The sequence below is a fragment of the Sceloporus occidentalis genome, unplaced genomic scaffold (assembly GCF_023333645.1).
Source record: "Sceloporus occidentalis isolate IW3139 unplaced genomic scaffold, rSceOcc1.0.p SCAF_5, whole genome shotgun sequence".
Taxonomy (NCBI): domain Eukaryota; kingdom Metazoa; phylum Chordata; class Lepidosauria; order Squamata; family Phrynosomatidae; genus Sceloporus; species Sceloporus occidentalis.
Window position 1 is genome coordinate 135,917,956 of NW_028316985.1, and position 15,810 is coordinate 135,933,765.

General features: G+C 42.4%; 2 protein-coding genes across 5 annotated transcripts in view; one reads left to right on the top strand and one right to left on the bottom strand.

Moving 5' to 3' along the window:
- The window catches only part of LOC149312867 (neuropeptide Y receptor type 5-like), a 34,042-nt gene extending 32,375 nt beyond the window's left edge, over positions 1–1,667 (bottom strand). For all 4 annotated transcript variants that reach the window (XR_016281323.1, XR_016281324.1, XR_016281325.1 and 1 more), the window contains exon 1: positions 1,397–1,667. The gene's annotated coding sequence lies outside the window, so the exon portion shown is untranslated. The remainder of the gene's footprint in view (positions 1–1,396) is intronic.
- NPY1R (neuropeptide Y receptor Y1) lies at positions 1,280–14,846 on the top strand. The gene is made up of 3 exons (XM_089525579.1): positions 1,280–1,621; positions 13,046–13,899; positions 14,011–14,846. The coding sequence occupies exons 2-3, from the start codon at positions 13,207–13,209 to the stop codon at positions 14,464–14,466; spliced, it is 1,149 nt and encodes a 382-aa protein (XP_089381705.1). The 5' UTR covers positions 1,280–1,621; positions 13,046–13,206; the 3' UTR covers positions 14,467–14,846.
- Positions 14,847–15,810: the final 964 nt, after the last annotated feature.

Below are 15,810 nucleotides of genomic sequence, written 5' to 3' on the forward strand. Positions count from 1 at the left end.
CTAGTATGCAGCCTCCCTCTCTTTCTGTTTCCCTCCACCTTTCCTAGCATTACTGTTTTTTTCCAGTGAGTCATGCCTTCTTATGATGTGGCCAAAGTACGACAGTCTTAGTTTAGTTTAGGCTTCAAGTTTATGCATGACAGGGGTTGGACTGGATGACCCTTGTGGTCTCTTCCAACTCTATGATTCTGTGATTTATCTGCTGTAGATGCCATTCATTTGACTTCTTGGCCGTTCATGGTATCCTCAGCAATCTTCTCCAGCACCACTTTCAAATGAATTGATTCTCTTCCTATCCGCTTTCTTAACTGTCCAGCTCTTGTATCCATACATGGAAAAGCACAAGATAAATAAGGTTTTTTAAAAGGACTATCAAATGTAGTGGCACTCCCATGTCTTTGGGAGCCTTCAATAGCTTTTCATTAACAGAAGTAAAGTGTCTAGATCAAGGGAAGTAATAGTGCCACTCTGTTCTGCTCTGGTCAGGCCTCACCTGGAATACTGTGTCCAGTTCTGGGCACCACAATTTAAAAAGGATATTGAGAAACTGGAGCTTGTCCAAAGGAGGGTGACCGAAACGGTGAAGGGTCTGGAAACCATGCCTTATGGAGGATAGACTTAGGGAGCTGGGTATATTTAGCCTGGAAAAGAGATGGCCAAGAGGTGATATGATAGCCCTGTTTAAGTATTTGAAGGGATGTCACATTGAGGATGGAGCATGCTTGTTTTCTGCTCTCCAGAGACTAGAACATGGAACAATGGATGCAAGGTACAGGAAAAGAGATTCAACCGAAACATTAGGAGGAACTTCCTGAGAGTAAGAGCTGTTTGTCAGCGGAAGATACTCCCTCGGAGGGTGCTGGAATCTCCTTCTTTGGAGGTTTTTAAACAGAGGCTAGATGGCCATCTGTCAGGAGTGCTTTGAGGGTGAGTTCCTGCATGGCAGGCTGGGGTTGGACTGGATGGCCCTTGGGGTCTCTTCCAACTCTAGGCTTCTCTGATTCCCAGCTAAGGGAGTTTGGTATGCTTAGCTTGCAGAAGAGAAGCAACGATCAGTAGAATGGTAGCCAACTTTACATCTCTGAAGGATTTTCACGTGCAAACAAACCCCCTTCCCTTGCCAAGGGCTGGTTTACATAACCCCCGTGCAACCAAGGCTGGGGCAAGCAGTGCCTGGCGCTGGGCACGAGGTGGCACTCTTTTCCAAACCTGGCAGCCATCAAGCCACACACTCCTCCTCAGTCCTCCTCACACAACCCACATTCTTTTCTGGCAAACTCTCTCCCACTCCACTTCCAGCTCATTCTTTCTCTCCCTTCCAGCCCCACCACCTTGGTCCCTGCAGTCCCCACCCTTGAATCGTTGCATGCCTTTGCAAAATCACTAAGCAACCCACCTCCAGATGGGGAAGAAGAGAAGGCATGCTCCTCAAGGCAGATGCTGCTGCTGCTGCTGCTGCTTCCTCTTCTCCATCCTCCTCTGCATGTGATCCCGGGAGGGAAAGAAGGTGGACTTTCTTCAGGATCGCTGGGCAAATGCCCAAGGCAAGGCTGGCTCCTGGGATGCTCTGCCACCCATTCTTGCTTCAGCTCCACTTTCCAGGTCAAAAGAGGAGAGACAGGTGAGATTGGGCTTCGGAAAGAACTCCCTGTTCACACGATCCGGGTGTCTTTTCTTTCCAAGATGAGGGTATTTGGTTGGTTGCCTTGTCAGGGAGGGGATCTGAGGGCGCCCCCTCCCGCCAGATCTGACACGTGTCGCCTCCAGCCTTTGCACGTGTGAATGATGCGCCCTCTTTCAAACTTTGGCAACTAAGCCGGGGCTGGGGGGGGGGGTCGGAGGGGAAGCCTCTCTCTTGAGGGAGACTTCCCAGAGGGCGAGGAAACTAGTTGCCCCCAACTCCTCCGAGTTCTTACTTTTCGTACTCAAAGATATAGCCATGTCAGTCTCTAGCATCAGTACAAAGAGAGAGCTTGTAGCTCCTAGGAAACTCACTGGAAGAAAGAAGTGGGAATGGGGGCAATGAAAGGGGGATGGGGGCAATGTTGTTGTTGCTGTTGTTGTTGTTGTTGTTGTTGTGTGCTTTCAAGTCGTTTCCCACTTATGGCGACCCTAAGGAGACACTATCATGGGGTTTTCCTGGCAAGTTTCTTCAGAGGGGCTGGGTCATTGCCCTCTGAGGCTGAGAGAGTGTGACTTGCACAGAGCCGAGCCAGGATTCGAACCCTGCTCTCTCTCTCTCTCTCAGTGGTCTTGACTAATGCTCAAACTACACCACGCTGATCCTCATAGTGGGACAGTTGTTGTTGCTACCGTTGTTATGTGCCTTCAAGTAGTGTCTGACTTATAAGAGGGTTTCCTAGTAAGGTTTTTCAAAAAGGGTTTGCCAGCGCCCCCCTCTGAGGCTGAGAGAGTGTGACTTTCCCCAGTGGGCTCCTATGGCGGAGCCTAGATTCGCACCCTGGTCTCTCGGGTCCATAACACACACTGCAGAAATAACCCAGTTTGAGACCTCTTTAGCTGCCCTGGCTCAAAGCTAGGGAATCCTGGGAACTGTGGTTTATTGTGGTCCCAAAGCTCTCTGACAGAGAAGACTAAAAAATGTCTCACAAAACACTACAGTTCCCCCACATTCCCTAGCCTTGAGCCAAGGGCAGTTAAAGTGGTCTTGAACAGTGTGTTATGGTCCTCACTGTCTCCTCATCCAATGCTCAAACCACTCATAGTGGCGCAACAGCTGTTGTTATTGTTGTTGTTGTGTGTCTTCAAATAGTTTCTAACGTACGGCAACCCTGATAGTGAGGGGGTTGCCGTTGCCATCCTCTGAGGCTGAGAGAGTGTGTCTTGCATCTGAGGAAGTAGGCTGAAGCATAGGAAAGCTCATGCTACCAACTCCTTTCTTTCACGTAGTGCTACAAGATCTCTCTACGTACTGATTCTAGAGAATAACATGGCTATGTCTTTGAATTGCCTACTAGTACCCAAAACACACTGCAGAAATAATCTAGTATGAGACTGCTTTAACTGCCCTGGCTCAGTGCTAAGGAATCCTGGGAATTGTAGCTTATTGCCGCCCCAGTGCTCTCCAACAGAGAAGGCGAAGTGTCTCACAAAACTAGTTCTCAATATTCCCTAGTATTGAGCCAGGGCAGTTAAAGCAGTCTCGGGCTGGGTTATTTCTGCAGTATGTTTCGGACCCTAGTGGGCAATTCAAAGACATAGCCACGGTAGTCTCTAGATTCAGTCTGTAGAGAGATCTTGTAGCAGTAAGTGAAAGAAAGAAGTTGGCAGCATGAGCTTTCCCTAGATCTCAGTCTTCTTCCTCAGATGCAAGCCACACTCTCTCAGCCCCAGAGGAGGGCAATGTCAACCCCTTCTCTATCAGTGATCAGACTCCTTTGTCAGGACATAGCCTAGGAGGAATTCCAAATGTCCTCCATTTTAAGCATGACCCAGGTGACCAGACTTGGTCCTCTTTTCCAGGTCATAGCCCTCCATCTCAGCCTTCTAGCCAAGAGGAATGTCAAAAGGTCCTCCATTCTGAGCATGGCCAGAGGTCCTCCTTGAGGACATAGTCCTCCAGCTCAGCCTTCTGTCCAGGAGAATTTTCAAAATGCCCTCCATCATGTTAAGCATGACCAGGTTGACAAAAGGTCCTCCTTTTCCAGGGCATAGTCTTCCAGTTCCACCATCTGCCCAAGAGGAATGCCAAAACATCCTCAATTTTGAGCATGATAGGGTGACCAGAGGTCCTACTTATTCAGGACAAAGCCTTCTGTCTATGGAGGAATTTCAAAACGTCTTCCATTTGGAGCATGACCGAAAACCATGCATTTATATTAAATAGGAGTGGCTTTAGCTTTTCTTTGGTTATGCCCTACATTTTTCTCAAATGTATTTTATGGTGTCTCTGCAGTTAGCACGCCTGGTCACCCTGTGGGCGAGGGGAATCACTCTTTAACCCATCACCCTCAGTCAGGGTGGCCAGATGTCCTCCTTTTCAAGGACCTGTCCTACATTCCAACCTTCCACCCAGCAGGAATTCCAAAATGTCCTCCATTTTGAGGAAGACAAAGAAGCATGCATTTACATTTCTATGAGTATTTTTAGCTCTTATTTTGGCACACCCTCCATTTTTCTTGAATGTCCTACATTTTGCAGTGCCTTTGGCCTCCTTTGCGGTTATTGGACATGAGTCTCTCATGCCCAATAGATGCCCTTCCATCATTTTCCCTAAAGCTCCCAGGATGGGCAGCAGAAAACCCGAAATGACAGGTGCCTTTCTTTGGGTGCATTGACACTGTAGAAATAATGCAGTTTGACCCCACTTTCAGTGCTCCATCCTATGGAGTCCTGGGATGTGTTATTTTACAAGGCTAACAATAACAACAACATCCTGCTTCCCCCCAAAATTGGGACTCCAAGCAGCATACAATTTAAAAGCACAGTGCTATTAAAAACATACAACATTCCACCTCAACATTAGGAGGAACTTCCTGACAGTAAGGGCTGTTTGACAGTGGAAAACACTCCCTTACAGTGTAGTGGAGTCTCCCTCCTTGGAAGTCTTTAAACAGAGGCTGGATGGCCATCTGTCAGGTATGCTTTGATTGAGAGTTCCTGCATGGCAGGGGGTTGGACTGGATGGCCCTTCTGGTTTCCTCCAACTCTATGATTCTATGATTCTAAGTTTCGCAAAATCTGTCTCTTCTGTTAGGATCTCTAGGGTGATGCGTTTGATATAACTTAGTTCTGCATAGACATGTGTAACACTGTACCTGTTAGTGAACTTGTAATAGTGCTGTGTTGTGCTGTCAGTTCCAAAATAGTTTTACTTAATAAGCCACACTGAATTAAATTGTGATCAGCTTTAATATTGTAATAGCTTAATTCTATTTTAATAATCACTTTTATATGTTTTTAGTAGTACTGTGCTTTTAAATTGTATGCCACTTTGACTTCCAATTTTGGGGGCAAAGCAGGATATTATTATTATTATTATTATTATTATTATTATTATTATCCTTGTGAAACAACACATCCCAGAATTCTGTAGGATGGAGCTACAGCACTGAAAGTGGGGCTAAACTGCATTATTTCTACACACTCTAAGCCTCAAAGGATGGCAATGACAAATCTCATCTGAAGAAACATACCAAGAAAGCCCCTTGATAGGTTCACCTTAGGGTTACCATGAGTCAAAAATGATTTGAAGGCACACAACAAAAATGTTATAGAGCCTCTTAAACTTGATAGGGCTTAATGTCTCAGTCCCATCTTGGTTTTTGAGTGCCCACAAAGTCAAAGTCCATATCGACACACACTTCAAGGACAGCTCAAGCCAGACCTTTGCTGCTTGAGGTAGAGCATCTGATGGCATCCCTGGCCCACAGTCAAGATTCATATCTCTCTAGTCAGGAAAGATATTTTATATCCTAACACAAAAACAAGATAAAACAAAAACAAACAAAAATCCCACAGAGGAACCTCTCCATATCTAGTAAAAAATGTGATGATAACACGCATATAAAAACTAACAATTTACTGTCCTTGCATTAAACCCAAACCTGCCACCTGAGGCATCTGCTTCACCATGCTTAATCAGGGGACTGACCTGGCTGAATTTTGATACACAAACATGAAATGAGATTTCCATAGATACAAGATGAGAATGAGGTTGCAACAATGTTGCTTAAGAAAAGAATGGTTGTGAAAAGCATGGCCATGCATCCACCCTGGCTAGTTTGCTTTCACTGAAAGCCTTCTCAGCTCAGAACATCATTTAAGCCAAGGATCAAACCAAACTGGTTCTCCCTCTGTCAATTCAAAAAAGTGAAACCATTGTTTGATGTATGCTTGGTCCTGCCATTAGACACCTTCAAGAGCTGGTATCCAGTTTTATGAAGGGGAAGCAAATTGTGAGATAGGTTGATTATTAATGTGTTTTTATTGCTAGAAATGGGGAATAGTGGGAGTTTTCTGCTACAGGTACAAAAATAGCTTGGGTAGGCTTTGGTGCTATGCACTTAGGAGAAGGATGGGGGAGAGGAGAATTTTTATTTATTTATTTAAAAGAAGCCTCTTCTTTGAATCTGTTCCAGATTATCTGAATCCGCATTCCAGATTCACAGAAGAAAAAAAAGGTGGGGTCTAAACCTAACAAATAAAATAAAACTGCAGTTAAAAGGAAGGCTTCCATTCTAGACAGAAGACTGGCATCCACACTCTCTTTCATTTTAGATTATGCAGTGTGCCTTTAACATATTTACTTGAAAATAAGGCTGCAGTATTTGAGCCTTACTTCCAAGTAGGCATAAATGATTCCACTCTAAATGGATTATTTGCTTACCATTGTGACTAGCAACAAAATTTCCTCTAGTCCAACACTCAAACCACTACACCACATTGGCTCTCTTATTTACTTAGATACTTGTAATACGTGCTTTTACATATTGCTGTGTGGACTAGGGCTCCAGGAGACCAGGGTTCAAACCCCTGCTCGACTATGGAAACCTGCTGGGTAACCATGAGCAAGGCACACTCTCTGAACCTTAAAGGAAGGGAGTGGCTGAGAGGGTGGAGCAGTTACACATGGAAGTTTATGGTTACCTTGCTCACATGGCAAAGATGACTCAAATGTTGTCCCCTGAACACCAGTATGTTGGTGGAGATTTATGCTCCATCGTATCCGGTGGCGTGAAACCTCAGGAAGGAGCAAAGCGCAACCTTCCAGAGGCTACGTACAACAACTCCCATCAGACTTGGCTAATATAGCAATACTGAGAGTTGCCATTCAGCAACATTTGGATAAGTGCATTCTGTCTACCTTTGCCCTCATGCAGCCCTCCAGATGTTTTTGGTCTGCAACTCCCAACATTCCTCACCAGTGGCTGTGTTGACTGGTGTTGCTGAGAGGTTTCTTACTTTCTTAAGTATCTGCATAAGCTGTCTCTGACAGAGCTTGTTTACCCCCCACCCTTATGAGTCAACTTCAGATTGTATTCAAGAATTTCAGAAGAGGGAAACATTCCAGATACTTGCTATCCACCAGTTGAATCAAATGTGGGTCAGATAACTGCTGAGTTATGTTTCTGTTGATTCTTGGGTTGTATGTTTGTGTTCTGCCTCTTTGTAAATGGGCAAGTATAGTATAAAAAGAGGCTGCTCTGTTGTGTGTGTCTGTTTGAGTTCCATGGGTAAATATTGATTTCCTTGCTGTCTCTTAAGTCCCTCTTTAATTTCCCGCCCTTTCTTTTTGTTCATCTCTCCTCAGTGGTTGCCTTTTCCTTGCTCAACATCAATTCTGACTGAGATTAAAGGATTCGGGAGAGTTTATCTGTGTTTGGCCCCCTACTGCTCTGGCAGGGCCAGCAGGAATACTAACTAGGAAAGCAGGTTTTTTTTCTTGTAAGAATCTATGCCTTTGAAAAACTTTGCTTCAGTGTGTCACACTGGTCCTTCACCTTTCATAGCTGCAGAGCTTTAACAAAAGGAAAAGGTGTCAGGCAGAACAATCAACAAAGAAGGAACAGAGGTTGAGTCTCCTTTATCCAAAATGCTCGGGACCAGAGGTGTTTGTGGTTTTGATTTTTTTTTTGGGGGGGGGGGGGGGGCTGGAATACCTGTATTTGCATATATGAGCCATCATGGCATAGTAGTTCGAATGTTGCACTATGACTCTGGAGTCCAGGATTTGATTCCCTGCTTAGCCGTGAAACTCACTGGGTGACCTTGGGCATGTCACTTGCTCTCAGCCTCAAAGGAAAGGCAATGGCAAACCTCCTCTGAACAGATCTCGTCAAGAACCCCCCTAGATAAGGTTCACCTTAGGGTTGCCATAAGTCAGAAACAACTTGAAGGCACACAACAACAAAGGTAGAGATATCTTGGAGATGGGACCCAAGCCTAAACCCAAAATTCATTCATGTTTCATGTACACCTCATACAAATATCCTGAAGGTAATTTTATACAATATTTTAATATTTTTTTGCATGACACAAGTTTGGGCACATTGTATCATCCGAAAGCAAAGGTATCACTGTCTCAGCCATCCATGAAAAAGGTTTTGGTTTCTTGAATTTTCAGATTTCAGTTAAGGGAGACTAAACTTGTACGAATGGTGGAGAGGTTTAAATTGCCAATCACAATAATAAAAATGAACAAATGACTGAATAAATGAATAAATAAATAAGCAAACAAACCACCGCCAAATTAAATGTGATGTTAGGGACCATCCTACTTGGCTGTACTCTGAAGCAAGCCCTACTGAGTTCAATGAGGTTTATTTACCAGGCTAATGTGTACAGGGTTGCAGCCTAAGTGTGTCTCTGAGGTTCATGCTTGAGATTTCCTTCTGGGAAAAAAAACAAGGAACTATTTTTCATCATTTCCAAAACAATGCTGTCCTTGGATGGTTGTGTTGCTAGGGTGGTACTTTCAAGTTGATGCAGATTGTATTCAGGCTACCTGGATTATTGCTGGAGGGTGGTATCATGTTAAAAGATATGAAGACCTTCAGGTCTTGTTGGATTGAAACTCCCATCAGCCCTTACCATTGGCCTGCTGGCGACCTAATTCCCCCGGATGGAAGCCACAGCCACCAAACCGTGCGGCTTCCCTCCGGAGGAAAAAGAACCCAGAAAAATCAGGTGTTTTAGTGCTACAGGGCAGACATAATGAGTGTGCCACTGGTGCACTTGTTACGCAAGTGATGCGCGGCAACGTACAAGCGACATGCATCACTTACATCATAATGGAGAGTTAGGGTTGCCACATGGTCCCTAACCTGAAAATTGACACCACCGCAGCGCATTTGGGCCGTCTGTTTCGACCCTTAGAGACTCTTCCTTGTAACTCCAGCTAGGATACCTGACTGTGTACACATAAGTAGATGGCAAGCTTATCTGATAGTTGCTTGGTTTGGCTTCTAGTCCTGTGTAAATTTGTATTTGCATGTTCAGTTACACAACTCTCTGAAAGCAGGTTAGAAATAAATAATAGCTCATTAACACTAATACAAATGTTTTCAGTCACTTGGAATTCAGTTTTCTAGGAATGACATTTTAATTATTTCATTTTCTATCAAACAGTGAGTTCTGTGAAAGAGAAAAAGGGTAACATATTCACACACCAGCTTCATTCAGTCAAGGAAAAGATAACATTATACTAATAGTGGCTATTTTAATGCATATTTTGTTGTATTAAAAAGTACTGTAAAGTAATAATAATAATTAATAATAATTTGTTTTATTTGTATACCGCTATTCCAAAGATCATAGCGGTGAACAGCAAGTAAGCTAATTAGCAAGTAAGCTAATTTGCCCCCAACAGTCTGGGTACTCATTTTAGCGACCTTGGAAGGATGCAAGCCTGAGTCGAGCTTGGGCCCTTTTGCTGGTCTTGAACCTTGTGGTTTTGAGTGAATGGCTGCAGTACAGGCATTTAACCACTGCGCCACCAGGGCTCCTTAACTGTTTTCAGAATGCATTTGCCAAATGTATTACAGGGAAGAGCAAAGAACTCTACACAAGAACTCCAACCAGCACCCAATGGTGATGCACAATAAAAACACTGGTAGACCGGGCAAAAAAGGATCTGTGAACCTCACTTCCTGGAAGATGAATTGAAGCACCTAGACTGGACTCTGCAAGCTAATGGTTACTTCATCTCAGACATCAGAAAGGCTGCCAGACCCAGAAAAACCCATAGGAATGAAGACAACCATCCACCCAAAGGGAAGATATTTTTACCATACATAAAAGGAATCACAGACAGAATAGGGAAACTGGTGAGGAAACACAACCTCCAAATGATCTACAGACCGACTAGGAAAATGCTGCACTCAGCGAAGGACAGGAGAGACCCTCTCATGGAAACAGTTCACCACATACCGTGCAACTGTGAAAAAATCTACATGGGGACCACCAAACGCAGTATTCAAATGCGAATCAAGGCACACAAGAGACACTGCAGACTGGGTCACCAGAAAAATCAGCAGTAGCAGAACATGTCATAAACCAACCTGGGGATAAAATGCTATTTGAAAACACTGAAATTCTGCACCATGCCAACAACTTTCAGGTTGGAATGCACAGGGAGGCCATTGAAATCCACAAACACCTCGACAACTTCAATACGAAAGAAGAAACCCTGAAAGTAAACAATGTTTGGCTACTAGTCCTGAAAAAACACCAAAATCAAGACTCAGCACATGGAAATGAACATCACCCAGGATCAGCGGCTTTCCCAATAGACAATGGATCACCGATTAAATTGACACCCTGAGAAAAATGTGTTAAAGAATTAAAATAAATTTCAGTATACAACCATGACATGTAAATGGCATATAACGAGTAAGACTAAATAAAAAACTGTAGCAACATTTATCATAACAAAATAACTGGTAATTAATTTAAAACATGCAAGCCTAAGTTTGCCCCCCAAAGACTAGAAAGACAGAATTTAAGATAAATATAAAAATTTGCATTTTGGAGCTTTACATTTAAGACAATGCTGAATGATACAGAGAGTAGCTCTAGACACTTTTTTTCTAGGTAAAGAATAAGATGGCATGCTTCCCTGCTTTCATGCACAGAAACAGATTGGACTAGTTGTTGAATCTTGTTTCAACATTGGTGACAGGACAGCATCCTCCACCACACCCAAGGGCAACAAGAGATGTGATATATAGCCCTGCTCTCCAACAGCTTGCTCCTGTTCCACCCAGGCTACGTAAGGTGGCCACATAACCCTGCCTAATGATAGGGCTGGTGCTGCTGAAAGTTACCATATTTTCCGGCGTATAAGACAACTAGGCGTATAAGACGACTCCCAACTTTTCCAATTAAAATATAGAGTTTGGGATATACTCACCGCATAAGACTACCCCTCTTCCAATGTACACCAAATAAAAATTTAAAAAAATCAGATTTGATTTCAATATGGTAATTTTAATTCAAATGCTTATGACATGCAGGTACTTAGCAGGAAAACCTGTTGTATACAAAGCCTGCTTGGATTGGATTGTATACAAAGCCCGCAGATGCTCCAATCTGGCTTGGTAGTTTCAGCACCCACTCTATAAGATGAAACCCGGCATATAAGACGACCCCTGACTTTTGAGAAAATTTTCCTGGGTTAAAAAGTAGTCTTATACGCCAGAAAATACAGTAATCACCTTAGGAAAATTAGAGTTGGTTTGATTTCTTTTTCAACAGTTCCTAGCTGGCAGTAGGTGATTAGTACTTTAAGAGACGCTCCTATTAGATTTATTTGAAGCTTGCTCTTCTCATACAGCAACCTGCATTACCATATCTGAGTACAATGGAAGGTTTCTTGGCATATACTTTCTATACCAGATGTGGACAATTGTGAAGGTGGCAGAGCCATTTCTCCCACCACCCCGAAACCCACATTGCATGCCACACCTGCACACCCAATGTGTTTGGACGTGATGCCAAGTTTTTGTTTCAGGATGATTTTTTGGCCATGTTATCAGGGATGTTGTGTATTTTAAGGTAATGGGGAGAGGGTTTGGCAGTAAAGCTACCACATTTTGTGTTGATTTTGAACCTTTTGGGGCAAACTGGGTATGTGTGTGTGTGGGGGGGAAGCTCACTTTAAAAAATGGGCCTAAGGTCTTTCGTGTTTCCGGGTGGTGGTTCAGGAGCCATATGCTGCTCTCTGCTCTGCTCTACATCATGATATCTTTGGAGAATCCAGGGATATGTCCCATATTGTTTTGTTAGCATTCACCAGATGTTGTATTCTCATATATACGTTTGGCTTTGGACCAGGGATTCCAATATATGAAATCACTGCCCAGTTTTCAAATAATGAAATGCATTGTATATGATCTGATATGTGTTAATGTGGGTAGAGTTAAAGAGATGGTGTAATGTCATTATTTTTAATCTGTTATTTTATGCTGCAGCCCTTAACAGTGTTAGATCCTTTGTTTTCTGTCTCAGCCTACACTGATGCTATAATCTCACATATTTCAGAATAAGTCACATTGTAACTCCAGATCTCACTGTTGAGTAAACAAGCATCATATTGTGCTCTAGGCCCAGGAATGTTTGGCCATATGTTGTTGGATACAACTCCCATAATTTTTCCACCACTGGCTGTGCTGGCAAGGGCTGATGAAAGCTGCACTCCCAACAGTAACTGGATAGTCATGTGTTTCCTAAAAGTCAGCTAGATTTTTGTCCTGAAGTCTGAGAATCCCTTGGGGAAAGCCTTGCCTCATATGCCTGTGCATTAACACGAGACTACCATAATTGTTGTCTTTGGGGTCATCACTGCATAGTTAGACAATACAAGGGGGAAGATGTGGGTTCTTTTTAGTTTAGATAGTTCAGAAAAATTAGAGTTGGATTTAGGAATAATTTACATCTAATAAAAAATTGGGAGTGGCCTCTTCTGGATTTTAATCTGACATTGTTAATTTATGCATTTTGACAAACATTTCGTTTTTGGAAGCAAACTGAATCAAAACAAATTGCTCTAGGCATCTGAATTATTTAAAGAGATAAATAATTCAAAACGAAAACTCAGATAATAGGTTTGAACTTTCAGTCTTTAGCTCTGTTACTGCTGTGTGCCTTCAAATCATTCTCCAATTTGTGATGACCCTAAGTGAATCTATCATAGGGTTTCTTCAGAAGGGGTTTCTCAGTACCATCCTCTGAGGCTGAGAGAGTATGACTTGCCCAGGGTCACCCGGTGGGTTTCCATGGCTGAGCAGGGATTCAAACCCTGTTCTCCAGAGTCATAGTCCAGTACTCAAACAATTACACCATGCTGACTCTTGTTTAGCTCTAAATACTTGTAAAATAAGGGGGTAGGTATCACTGAACTAAGTGGCAATTAGCCATAGGTAGGAATAGTTAGAATTATGTGACATACCTATGGCAGCAAGGGGGATGACATATTCCAAGGACTGTGATGAAAAATCTTTTGGGTTAGTGGTACAAAATAGTTTCTTTCTTCCGGTTGTTTAACCTCATATATAATATGTTTACGTTCTTTTTACCTTTGCAGATTGCACAAGATAATCAATGTCATGAAAATGCCCATGGCAGCTTTTGCCGGGAGCCTGTTTGTGTAATGAGAAGAAAGCTAAACTCTTCAATGTGCTTCTGAGAACTTATTGCAGTTTTAGATTATCAACCAGTGTGCTCCCAGGTTGGGAAAACCTCAACATGAATACATCGCTTCTCTCTTTGGCAAGAAATTATTCTCTTCAGAATGTCTCAAAAGGGACTTCCGGACTTGCACACTTCCAGGATGACTGCCCTGTGCCTTTGGTGATGGTCTTCACCTTGGCCCTGGCTTATGGCGCTGTTATCCTTCTTGGCCTTTCTGGAAATCTGGCCTTGATCATCATCATCTTGAAACAAAAAGAGATGCGCAATGTGACCAACATCCTCATTGTCAATCTTTCCTTTTCAGACCTCTTAATCACTATCATGTGTCTTCCCTTCACTTTTGTATACACTTTAATGGATCACTGGGTTTTTGGGGAGGCCATGTGCAAACTGAATCCTTTTGTACAATGTGTTTCCATCACAGTCTCGGTCTTCTCTTTGGTCCTTATTGCTATTGAACGCCATCAACTGATTATCAACCCTCGAGGCTGGAGGCCAAATAACAGACATGCCTATATAGGAATTGCTGCTATCTGGATCATAGCAGTGGCCTCCTCATTGCCTTTCCTGGTATATCACATACTAACTGATGAACCATTCACAAATGTAACAATAGAGGAGTACAAAGGCAAGTATGTATGCTTGGATTCCTTCCCATTGGAGTCTATCAGGCTTTCATATACCACAGCTCTCTTGGTGATTCAGTACTTGGGCCCCCTTTGCTTCATATTTATTTGCTACTTAAAGGTAAGCAAGAGCCTGCTTTGTGATGTCCAGTACTTGTTCTTTGTTTTTTCAAAGGAATATATCTTGGTTATATGATGTTGTTATTGTTCTTGAATTCTTGTTTTTCCACAGATATACATACGCTTAAAAAGAAGGAGTAACATGATGGACAAGATGAGAGATAATAAATACCGATCCACTGAAACAAAAAGGATCAACATAATGCTTATGTCTATTGTGGTTGCATTTGCTGTATGCTGGCTGCCCCTCACCATCTTTAACACAGTCTTTGACTGGAATCATGAAATTCTACCTGCAGCTTGCAGCCACAACTTACTGTTCTTGATCTGCCATCTCACGGCTATGATCTCAACCTGTGTGAACCCAATCTTTTATGGGTTCCTCAACAAGAACTTCCAAAGGGATTTGCAGGTTTTCTTTCGCTTCTGCGACTTCAACACAAGGGACGATGACTATGAGACAATTGCCATGTCCACAATGCACACTGACATTTCAAAGACTTCTTTGAAACAAGCCAGTCCAATCACATTCCAAAAAATTAGTGACAGTGATGATGAAAAAATATAACTCTCCATATTTATGTCATGGGGGAATGGATAAGTACAATCTTTTAAAGAAATTAACCTGTATTCCTACCCAAAGGAGCCCAAAATGTTCATGTTCATATCTTTATTGTTCAGTTTCTGTTGCTCTTTTTTGCTGCTTGTAAAAACAGAAATCTATTTCTCTGTGAAACTTCCATCAAGAATCTCATCACCACCACCACATCAATTTCTTTCAGCACTGATACATTTCTGACTAAGATTTATTGACTGTATTTATAATATTCCTTCAACTTAAAGACTTTTCTCATACAGAACTAGGTCATTCTGCTTTGAACAGCTCTTTTACTCTTTTAAAAGTCCTGTATTCTGGAAGCAATGATTTCTTGAAAGTGTTATTTCAAAACCTGCAGATTAAATTAAAGCAAAACAGCTCTATGCATCTGAGTTATTTAAAAGTATAAATAATTCAAAATGAAACATCAGTAAGATTAAAATAAATAATTGAAGATTCATTCCAGATTCATTCCACCCTCAGATTAGCACTTTTAAGGTTGCAGTTATAAGGACATATGCAAGAGAGCAAGTTTAATTGAACTATGTGGCACTTACATATAGGTAAGTATGTTTAGAATTAATGATGATCCACAGATATTAATGAGCTAATAACTACTTCCTTTAACAGTTTTTCATCTGATCTGACATAATGAGACAAAGTTGTGCAACTCTTACATCATGGCTAGATCTTGCCATCTGTAACCAGTTATAATTCAGCACTTCAGTTGACAGATATATTCATTATGTATTCGAGTGGGTTTGCATTAGAAAAAGCTTCATAGTTGTATGCTTTAGCAAATGTGACAAATGGCAGCTGGAAGGGAGTGTTTAATTGGGAAAACACTCATGAAGGATTGAACACTCCTCTCTGAGCTGGGACCATTACAGGTTTTGAGTTGTTTACCATCAAGTCCATTTTAGCATGGTGACCTTATGAATAAAAGACTTCTAAGAGCACTTGGAAGTCCCAAAAATGTAAAAACTGCAGGAAAGTTATTTTCAGGTACCCCAGTGCCATGTCTTGTACCCTAAGTACAGTTCATTTTACAAAAATGAGCCTTTGATGTTGTGTTACCAGGTTAGAAGCTTACTGAGTTTCTGAGATAGCAAGGTCAGCACTTGAGACCTAGAGATGGCCCTTGGTGATGTTTCAGGGGACAGCTGTTGGCAATGTCACAGAGGACAGGCACTGTCCAAATGCTGCACCAAAGGAGCACTGAAAAGCCACGATGCCGGCAACTATGGAGCCCTTTCTGTGGTGCAAAAAGAAGCCACTTCTTGCAGCTTCGTTTTGCACTGTGGACCTGCCAGG

What these genes read in the sequence shown, in the direction of transcription:
- NPY1R (XM_089525579.1), top strand. Translation starts at nt 13,207, where the DNA reads ATGAATACATCGCTTCTCTCTTTGGCAAGAAATTATTCTCTTCAGAAT. An exon ending in TATTTATTTGCTACTTAAAG is followed by an intron (nt 13,900 to 14,010) that starts GTAAGCAAGAGC and finishes GTTTTTCCACAG; the next exon opens with ATATACATACGCTTAAAAAG.